General features: G+C 39.2%; 1 protein-coding gene across 1 annotated transcript; it reads left to right on the top strand.

The window, feature by feature from the left end:
- Positions 1–5,646: 5,646 nt before the first annotated feature.
- LOC110496578 (homeobox protein Hox-A13a) lies at positions 5,647–7,777 on the top strand. The gene is made up of 2 exons (XM_021572548.2): positions 5,647–6,381; positions 6,820–7,777. The coding sequence occupies exons 1-2, from the start codon at positions 5,712–5,714 to the stop codon at positions 7,065–7,067; spliced, it is 918 nt and encodes a 305-aa protein (XP_021428223.1). The 5' UTR covers positions 5,647–5,711; the 3' UTR covers positions 7,068–7,777.
- Positions 7,778–11,147: the final 3,370 nt, after the last annotated feature.

Below are 11,147 nucleotides of genomic sequence, written 5' to 3'. Positions count from 1 at the left end.
GTCCTGACTTTATGTAGCCTATTGCATCATGGTCACACGTTTATTTGTGTTTATCCTTTACAAGTTTGACCAGGTTCACCGAAACCTAGTTTCACTGAAGACCAAATGTTGACCACATCATTTGTAGCCTATGTGCAAGTGTTATATTGATAAAGAAGGTGAGACGAGGTGGGTTTGTGAGTTGGTTATATAACAATGCAATTGGAATGTAGCCTAATTTGATATTAATTGTATTGTGTCCAATACGATGTTAATGTTGTTATCAGTGTGTTATTGTGTCTACCTGTGATGTATTGGGAGTTATGTTGTGTCGTCGACCCCATTATAACTTATTGACGTGATGAAATGTCTATAGAACTTTTTGAATGAACAACTGAATCTGACATTGTGCAATACTTTGTGTTTCTTTAAGAATGTATATTTGGTTTATGTGAAATCGAAGCTCGTTGTAATGTGACTAACATGGCATGTCTTTGAATAGATTTTATTTGGCATATTTCAGAAAGTGAAATGAATGTTCTATTTTATTCGATCTATTAATTTTTCCCTTACAAAATCGTGTATAGCGGATAACCATTTCCCCATTGATTGTTTGTCTTACGAATGCAAAACATGCAGGAATTTCCTTTACAAAAATGAATTTTCCTTTGGAATGATGAGACATACGACTAAATCACGACGGATTAGAAGTATTTCTTAACCGAGGACAAAGTAAAACATAAAATACAATTCCGTTCACAGGAATCAAAGGTCTGTGAAGTTTAGACATTTTTAATCAAAACCAAAGGATGTCAATAAAGATGTATTTAAAGTTTGGCTTTTGCACAAATTATGTTTTTTTTTCTCATGGAAACTAGGAACGGTAAAGCCCATCTAAAAATGTAGACTAAGTCTATATATTTAGGCGAATGGGCATTATTGTTGAACACTTATAGGTTTTTTGGTGTAATTTGTTAACACTTTTTTGATGTTCGTTTCCGTAAACTATTGTGTAATATAGCCTGCTGTTTTTTAATAACTTTATTTTATGTTAAAGCTAGTGGGAAATTCTGCTTTTGCTGTTTATTGTTAATGACGAATCGTTTGGCCATACAGAAACGCAAATGGTTATAAATAGTGAAGCGTTTGTGTCATAGTAATAACGTCACCAGGAAAGAAATTGGTAAACGAAAATGTTAGCCTAATTCCATGGTGACTCGATCTGAGTGAACTTGTTGATAGGTAGTGAATGAGTGGCCCCGATGTTCTGCAGCATATATACAGACGTCTTGATTAGAATTTGCGTTAAACATAAATGCTTTTCCCTTTGTATGTTAACTGGAAAGAGTTCCATGGCCTCGTCCTTGGGACAATAATGTGTAGGAAGGGCTCATTCATCAGAAAGAGCAACAGTATCTTACAGGGGCTGGTGCAAATTAGCCCAATCAGTCCACTGATGGGGGACTGGTAGCGTTCGAAAATACAACAGATGTGCAACTGGCTAGTGGCTGAAGTTTCATTGAAATTAACTGTAGGCCTATATATTTACTGGGATTCCATTGTGGCAATAAATGTAACATGTAGCTTACAGTTTTAGCAGCCCGTTAACAAAATGTTTAAGACTTCTACTTTGTGACACTTTGAGTCAGAGCGAATGTATAACGGAGCTGTCAGTCAAAGGCGCGATTCAAGAGCCACCCTGTTGACTCTTATTTGCCAATTTCCTTTTTATTTTATCCTTTAGTGCCACCTCACGTTAAGGGCCGGAGAACATAGAAGAGTTACGTGCCAGGCGGTCCTGTGGTTCACTGGCTCTACCGCAGAAACATATTTGTATTGATTTGGCTTTACTTTCTATACTACAATTTAGTTTCACATCACACCACAACAACTGGATAAGGCACATTTTTCTCACTTTATGGATTGGAAAGAATAGACGGGTTGGGAATAGGCCCGCATCTTTGCAACGTAATCTGCATTTCACCAATTGTTATTAGAAAATGGTAATATGATGATAACGTTAATTCATAGCTTTCCAAATGGTTTAGATTTTCCTTTAATGGTTTTACAATTATTTTGTAGGCCTATTGTTACGTCACATAGGATGAAAACATTTGCTGCGAAATGACAATGCCATTCGAAACTAAGAATGTCAGACCACCAAAACAGACTGCATCTGCGCGCGCCATGGTCTCCGTGACAGCTCCCGATTTTTTGATTGCAGGCCCCGCGCCAGAAAACCCGGGTTTAAGACAGAACCTTGCTTACATTGCCATTTATTTTACAAGTTCATGTAAATATTTAATGTAATGTATTACCATTTCAAACGTTTGATTTTGGAACATCTTTGTTGGATCAACCCATGTTAATGTGAGCAAAAAGAGAAAGTCCAAATGTAGCCTGATGATTTAAACCTGATTCACAAAGCCGTTCTATTTGTGTCATAGCTTCATTGTTATAGGTTAGTTAGGCCTTTACACATCATGGTTAGCTACATAGAAAAGAAAAATAAATAGCTAGATATTTGATAACGCTAAATCGTGTAATTTCACGATATATATTGAGTAGCTTTCTTACATTTGTTCATGACTAATTAGGCTATAAAGATAAAGATAAAGTTAAGCACCGGATGTGGATTATGTCTAATAGGCCTATCTGAAAAGGTGACATATCAATTTATGTATCACAGATTCTCCTTCCCGGAACATGAAATTGATAAAACATATAGATTGGACATATAAACCACATATAAACCACACATATAATTGTTGGTTAAAAAACCCCCACACTTATTTCAATATTGCAAGAATAGATTGCCCGTTCACAAAAAAAGAGGTACAACGTCAACAATCTATGTCCGACGAATCAGGACTGGGTTAGTTTAATCAAGTTTTTCTAGGAAGATATCAGTCGTCTACTTCTTAAGGATATACATCATGAAGAATCTAGGCTATCCTAACAGCCGAACATCTGTATTGCTGTGTTTTAATGTCCTGTTACGGCATGTTAACATCTGAGTGCATGCGCAATCTCTGTCATAATGTTATCTTTTAAAAAATGTTTAATAAACTATCGCATTCACCGGCGGCAGGTAGCCAAGTTGTTAGAGCGTTGGGCTCTAACAAAGGTTGCTGGATCGAGTCCCAGAGCAGACAAGGTAGCTGTCGTTCTGCCCCTGAACAAGGGGGCGAAAACCGAAGGCCTACCTTGTTTTTTATCTTACCCCTCATCCAGAATATACAAACAAAGAATTAACTGGGTTTGGCCACGCGATCGTGCCTGTATAGCCAACAGGTTAAACAACATTGAGTACATTTGTATTGGAAATCATGTGGAATACTAATGTTAATCAATAAGGTTATGTTTTTCAACGTTTTTTGGATTCAGATAGACATTGTTTGAGGCTTTATGTTCTGTCTCATATCTGACGTCTGTAGTAGTATTTATTAGGATCCCCAATTAGGGGATCTTCTCTTCTACTCTTCCTGCGGTCCAAGATGACTACGACAGTTTATTAAGTCCCTCATCCATCAAGAATATTCAAATAATAGGCCTACAAAGAAATAACTGGTTTGACGTGCTAATAATGCCTACGTTTGTTATTACTGTGTAATGGATCATTTGGACCCTGCACGCGATCTAGCTTTAATATCGAATTCGTAATGGTGGTATTTATACTGTGGCTGAGGCACAGTGCTTTTGACGTTTTTATTAACATTATTATGACGTAATAATAGATGAGAATGCATATGGAAAAATGCATCCTGAATTATGCGATCGCACCACAATAATAGTATTATGGCGCGAAAATAGGCAAGAATGTCTATGAAAAATGCTTGAATTCTATATGAATGAATATTTGAGCACTTTTGTTGGGTTCCATTTATAGACTGAAACAAACGTTGCCATTTGACGGCTTGCATTATTTCATTTAGGCCTATTATTGGTTTTACAGCGCTGAAGTTCACTAACTACAACCAAATGACCATATTTTTCATGGCATTATACTGTACCAGAGAAAATAGGCTATAGGTAAGTCCAGGCTGGTTTTGACTATAATATTCTTGCTTTTTTCTCCTGAAACAATATATTTGGAAGGAGAGCCTTAAGGAGAGACGTAAACACAACAAAGCAGACAAAACACAACGACATGCCTATACTACTTCACATAATTTTCACCCGTCTTCACCAAAAGTCTCCAAAACACGAGACTGGTTTGCAAATGCAACTTTCCGATTAGCCTACTTTTCCAACGTGTGCAAAACACATGATGCATAACATGTTTCCTTAGACACAACGAGAATAAAACGTTCGAGAAAACAAAATGATAGTAAAAGTTAATGCCCTCCAAAGCTTTCATTAGGCCAGGAATTCTCACCCCTCTTCCGCCCTTTTCAAGAACTCAGCCGGGTCCTTCAAAGACTGAATAACCCAACAGACTCGTCGGCTAGACAGCAACTTTCAACTTGACCTTGGCCTCTAACCGCGTCTACCCCGTAGGCTATGTGAAAAACAACCGAGTTGCCAACATTGAGAACTGTTTTCTGTCTTTGCATATTGTAAACATGTCGGAAGCGAGGGATCTGGTATTTGTTGGGCACACTGTCTATCCGAATTCTCACTCATTTCTTGAATGCTCGAACCTGTCGCTCTAATTTGAGTGATATGAAAACGGGGCATTTTGATTGAGAGCATCTCCCATGGATTTGAGCTTAATTATCTTTAGTTGAAAAATGAGATGGACGTGTTGTTTTAAAGCCTTGTTTATTTCCTTTCTTTATTCCACTCCCTATCCTTGTTTATTTCCTTTCTTTATTCCACTCCCTATCCTTGTTTATTTCCCTTCTTTATTCCACTCCCTATCCTTGTTTATTTCCCTTCTTTATTCCACTCCCTATCCTTGTTTATTTCCCTTCTTTATTCCACTCCCTATCCGATACGTGTCTCTTGGATGAGTCATCCGTGTTCCCCACAGTGGTTCGGTCTGTTCAAACACTGTTAACATTAGCTAGTAGTCCATCTCCATTGTCGTTTATGGGATATTGGGAAACGTGTCCTTGGCGACCATTCCTTACGCTATGTACTAATTATGTGAGCTGTATTGGGGTGTGTGGCTTTGAATGGATTATACTTTGTGGAATTAATATAGGTCCAACGTGTACAAAATAATCAGCAATGACATTGTGTCATAGACATGTTTACACGGACTGCCTTTATGTGCGTAAAAGCAACGTGTATGGATGTATTTAAGTTGGTGAGTCACCGCAGTCTTTTGAAACCGTCTGGACTACTAGGTCCTTTTTATTTTGCTTTCCAATGATAAAATAAAACCCCTTTTCAAACCAATTTAGGTTTGAAGTGTAACCGTATATAGGAGTGATATATATATATTTACGAGAGGGGTATATATATATATACATTTATTTATTTTATTTATTTTTCTATTTACACACGAAACCCTCTCGTTTTGAGCGGCAAAAAGACAAATCCCTTGATAGGTACCGTCATCTTACAAAGCCGCATTTTTCTACATTTAATTATCCGCACTGGGAGATATTTATCGTCCTCTTTGCATAGCCTATCACGTGGCCCCTTCTTGGCCAATAGAGGCGCGACCTTGGTGCACCCGGGCGCGTCAGAGTCGCTTACTCTCTCCGAATCAGTATCTCCTTTTTTCAGCCTCTATGCTTTTTTAAAAAAGAGCCAGAAGCCTCAATGCTGGATGTCGTGCTATGACAACGTCACTGCTCTTCCGTCCTCGCTGGGTCGACCCGTCGGTGATGTTCCTCTACGACAACGGCGGCGGTTCGGATGAAGTGAGCAAGAACATGGACGCTGGCGGTGGTGGTTTTGCGGGAGGCAACTTTGCGGCAAACCAATGCAGGAACCTGATGGCGCACCCCGCGTCCCTCGCTCCGAGCACGGCATACTCGTCAAGCGACGTCCCAACCTCGGGAATGGGCGAGCCATCCAAGCAGTGCAGCCCTTGCTCGGCTGTGCAAAGCTCCTCCAGCGCGTCCCTGCCCTATGGATACTTCGGTAGCGGCTACTATCCGTGCAGAATGTCGCACCACAGTAGCATAAAATCGTGCGGAACGCAGCCCCCCTCTGCGTACGGGGAGAAGTACATGGACACATCTGCTTCGGGCGATGACTTCACCTCTAGGGCCAAGGAGTTCGCCTTCTATCCGAGCTATGCGTCGGTCCCATACCAGCCCGTACCCAGTTACCTGGACGTGCCAGTTGTACCAACTATGAGCGGGCCAGCAGAACACAGACACGAGCCCCTGCTGCCCATGGAGAGCTACCAGCCGTGGGCTCTAACTAACGGCTGGAACGGGCAGGTCTACTGCACCAAGGAGCAGCCTCAGCTCGGACACATGTGGAAATCCTCCATACCAGGTACAACATAGGTAGAGAGCCCTCAGGTTTTACGCAATAAACCAGAACAACTTTTCATTGTGTTTGTTTTTGCTTAATCCACAACAAAATGTTAGAGACGATGCCTTTTCTGTAAAAAAATATAACGCGTGTTTGTAAATTCGTTTATGAGAATACAGTCTTTGAAAAAAGGGTTCCAAAAGGGTCATTCGGCTGTCCCCATAGGACAACCCTTTTTGGTTCCTGGATGAACCCCTTTGAGTTCCATGTATAACCTTATGTGGAAAGGGTTCTACATGGAACCCAAAGGGGTTCTATCGGGAACCAAAAACGGTTATTCGAAGGCTTCTCCTATAGGGGCAGCCGAAGATCCCCTTTATGTTTTAGATGTAACCTTTTTTGTGTATGGTTTGTGAACGGGTTACTATATCCATTTCGCTTTCCGTTTTGCTCCACCAGACGCGGTGTCTCCTGTGGGAGGGGACCTGAGCTCCTTCCGACGTGGAAGAAAGAAGCGCGTGCCATACACCAAGGTGCAACTGAAGGAACTTGAGCGCGAGTACGCGGCCAATAAATTTATAACAAAGGACAAACGAAGGAGGATATCGGCCCAGACGAACCTGTCCGAGCGACAGGTCACTATCTGGTTTCAGAACAGACGCGTAAAGGAGAAGAAGGTGGTCGTCAAAGTGAAGAGTATCAGCTAGTTTTGACTGACATACAACAATGGGATGGGAATTGAACACACACACACAATATGCTATTCACGCCTTTTGATTGGAACAATTTAACCCTTATTTCCCACAGAACATGGTTCACAAATATACTCTGCCAAATGCGTGCCGAGACCTTTATGGAACGAAAATGTAGAAAAACTCTGGACCTTCCATTTTCCTCCATTGTGTATTGTTCTCGGTGAATGGAGACCAAAGCAAGGAGAAAGTTAGGGCCGTATAATTTTTGCAACTGGCATGCAGTAACCTCAGGAAAACAGACACTCTAACTTCACCGTGTGGAGAAAAAAAAAACATTTGGAAATCCCCAGGAAGTGACGGCCTTTAGGATTAAAGCTTCCACGGTTAAATATTAATCCGTTCCATTTCCCCTTCAACACTCCACTAAACACGTACATCTTAATTTAAAGTTTAGCTTCTTCAAACGGTTCTCCTGCTCTCACTCATAACCAATCCAAGGTGCAATCCCGCTTGTAAATGCATACATCATTTTCTGGGAAATGTGTGCCCGTGTGAACCATATGTCTTTTATATTGTGTGTGTATTCATGTGGTTGTATATAAAGGTAAACTATACAGGCAACACTATAATATGTCAAGGCTATCTGTGTCTGTTAAATATGTCGGTGTAAAACTATTGACACAAAAATCTGTCCAATAAAATCCGGACATTGTTGAATCATATATATCCACGACCTCTGATTTGAACATCCGTCCAGTATATTACAGAGATGGTTTCGTTTTTGGTGTGACGTTTTGAATGTCAATCGTGATATTTTGTCATAGCTATTCAAATGTGAAAGGATTTGTCATGAATTGGTTGAAGATATTCTTAGATTCAGAAGCAGTGTGAGAGGCTCAATTATCAGGCCTGTTTACTGTGTGTGAGGAACATGTCTGACCGGCGTATGATTTTATGCTTGAATGCGGAAGATCAGTGTTTGGCCAGACTATGTAGAACTACTCTGGGCTCTATCCATTTCGACGTTAATTCCAGGTGTCGCCTGGGTGCGATGGTATTACGAAGTGTCTGAATCTACCTGTTGAGTGCATCGAAAATGTCTCACTCAAGCAAATAATGGAAGTGTTGTTGTGTATATGTGGATTATTATAAGGCCTATATCGCCATCTAGTGATGAGATTGTCTCAAGCACTACAGGTGACTGTTAGTGGAGACACACTTGCATCTGAATAGGCCTAGTCTACTACGCTACTTCAAGTAGATTTACTACCACAATCTGATAATAATAATAACAACAACAACAACAATAATAATAATCGGCCTATAGGCTACATTTACACGATAACATTGTGGAAATATTTAGGAACAATATTTACACAAACATTAGCCTATTTGAAACGATACGCCTACTTGCTCCAACAACTCTTTGTTTGGCCTATAGTGTTTCCTGTAGACATCAGTTGTGTGTACGTTCAGTTATTTTCGATTCTTTATATTCACTTACATGGTCTTGTTATTTAATACACTTCCATAAGCATTCTTATAATCAAGTCGTAATAAGATGAGTAGAATCTTCAGTCGGATGCACGTTGCCTCAGCCACAGCTAAAATTACCACCACTGAGTCGGTCACAGATTTCAACTATTTAAAAATTGCTTCCATATAAACGCTTCAGCGTCACAGAGGTATCAAATTTGTGTTTTTGAAAATGAGTAGGCCAATGTGCTGCAGATAATAACCATGCAGAGTTTATTGTTGTTTTCGATTTCCATGAGGTCTTGCAATTAGCTTTGGTTTTGAAATGTATTTTCAATCAGTTCTTCAATCATTTCGTCATCCCAAGGACAAAGCATGCATGAACATGTTTACCATTTTGGCATTTCTTAATCCCCAAATATATGACTGATCACATTTTGTTATAACTGGTGACCGTCTCGCTATCATGTCTGCTGATAATAACAGGACTACCGTGTCAGTGAGGTAACTTGATGCGCAAGGCCATGAATGCTCTCACTTTTTAATTTTCATGGAAAACAAACTAACATATAGATGTTGGTTATTAGGCTAACTGTTGCAGTGTTGGCTGATTACATGCACATATGTAGTATGTAATGTAGGCCTGTAAGCCCTTGAATGTGACGTCGAGAGAAAAAATGGATTTTGATTCGCTGATGCTGCAGTATTCCACCTACCAGCCGTAGCAGTACAACTATTAGCCTATACGATTGTGACTAATAAGGGGTTTACATTTATAATTTCTAAAATATCAATTTCTTAAATACTATTTTGACTTGCACCATGCTCTGGTGATTGATGAAGATCATCATTTCTAGCGTGTTGCCCACCACTTATTATTGTATTAGTGACATCATATCCGTTTAGTCTCTGTGCACTAGGTTTAGGCCTGCATCATACATTTATACTATTGCACAGCTCACTGGGCAAAAACTGGTTAAATCAACGTTGTTTCCACGTCATTTCAACAACAAAAAGTAAATGTGATGATGTTGAATCAACATGGAAAAATTATAGAATTTGAAAAAAGTCATCAACATAAGGGCATTTCGTATTGTTGTCACCCAACGTTTAACCTGAATCCAATGACATAGTGAGATGTTTTGGTGATTTCACGTTGAATTCACGTTAGCTGATAACTTATTCCAAATGTAAATCATAACTAGACGTTGAAATGACGTCTGTGCCCAGTGGGAGACCATTCTGCAAATATTAAAAAACAACGCAGACATGAAACTAGCAAAGCAAACAAACACATGGTGAGTATAGAAGGGAAGGGGTTTACACTCACAGATGCCAATAGCTCCTTGTTGTTATCGTCGTGAATGCAGGCTATGCACATTTACTACAAGCATTTCATGATCAAATAGAAAAAAAATGAATCCTGCGGTCACTGAATTTAGCCAAAAAATATAAACACCTAGAAAAAAAGTGAATGAAAAATGTTTTTACAAGCTGTACTAAAATTTCACCCACGAATCACACTGTAGGCCTTCGCCAAGTGTGGCTACATATTTCAATTTCATTGAGGTAAGTTATGTTTGTTTTATGAATAAATATGCTGAGTGCAGGCTATGTCGCATTGCACATACAATGCGTTTAACGCATGAACCAGCAAAGTCAACCATGAAGCCTATACAGGAAAACTTACCAACATATCCGATATGTTCGCCCTGTAAAAGGTTGTGCTATCCATATTTTGTAAAGATATTGATTTCATTGCTGCGGGAGAGTAGGCTTTAACAGAAAATGTATATGCTTAAAGAAAATGTAAGATTTTAAGAAAAGCCTTCGTGTCATAGGGCGTAGTAGGGTATAGTGCATAGGGAAATAAAGACAGCGTAGCCTACTCTACACCTTATTCTTGTAAGCTACCTGTAGCCTTGTTTTTTGCTATTCTGAATCAGTGGACTCACACTTGTGGTGCATGGTATTTGCCTTGCCACCTCTCATTCGGAATCACACATACATTTGGATTAGAACCGTCTCGTCCTTATATTTTTGCTGGTTCAAAACGTTGTTTCTATGATGACAACGATTTAACATCGTTGTAAATTTTATTTGCATAGTCTATAGGCCTAGTCAAGGCAATACTAATGGGTCATCACATCAAAATGGTATAACTTATGAACATATCTAACCCAAATGAGGCTATAAGCTTAAGGCCTCAAGTGCTCAAAATAAATAGTTTATACTTGTATTTAATTCTGTATTAGGCTAATAGTAATACATTAATAAAATATGGTTTATGGTTGAAAATAAATTAGGATTTTTAGTTTATTAAAACATTTTTTAAATTGGTAACAAGCTATGTAATAATAACTGTTTAAACAATGATGAGCAAAACTTAAATTGTGTTGTCCAAAATTCATAAAGAATTATAATGTAAAAATATGCTAAATAAATAAAGACATTTAACGTCTTAGTTTGTTAATTATTATTTATTAAACATGAAACTATTCCTCTTTCTGACAAATTGAAGTCAGGATCAAGAACGCCTCAGCTGAGAGCACAGTCTGCGTGCGCTTGACACGGTTCAGACGCAAACACACGTGAACGTGCACACAACCCAGGGAG

Source organism: Oncorhynchus mykiss, chromosome 18 (genome assembly GCF_013265735.2).
Source record: "Oncorhynchus mykiss isolate Arlee chromosome 18, USDA_OmykA_1.1, whole genome shotgun sequence".
In the NCBI taxonomy this organism is placed as follows: Eukaryota; Metazoa; Chordata; class Actinopteri; order Salmoniformes; family Salmonidae; genus Oncorhynchus; species Oncorhynchus mykiss.
Note: the sequence above shows the minus strand (reverse complement) of the source record. Positions and strands in the feature narration are given on the sequence as shown.

What these genes read in the sequence shown, in the direction of transcription:
- LOC110496578 (XM_021572548.2), top strand. Translation starts at nt 5,712, where the DNA reads ATGACAACGTCACTGCTCTTCCGTCCTCGCTGGGTCGACCCGTCGGTG. An exon ending in GTGGAAATCCTCCATACCAG is followed by an intron (nt 6,382 to 6,819) that starts GTACAACATAGG and finishes TTGCTCCACCAG; the next exon opens with ACGCGGTGTCTCCTGTGGGA.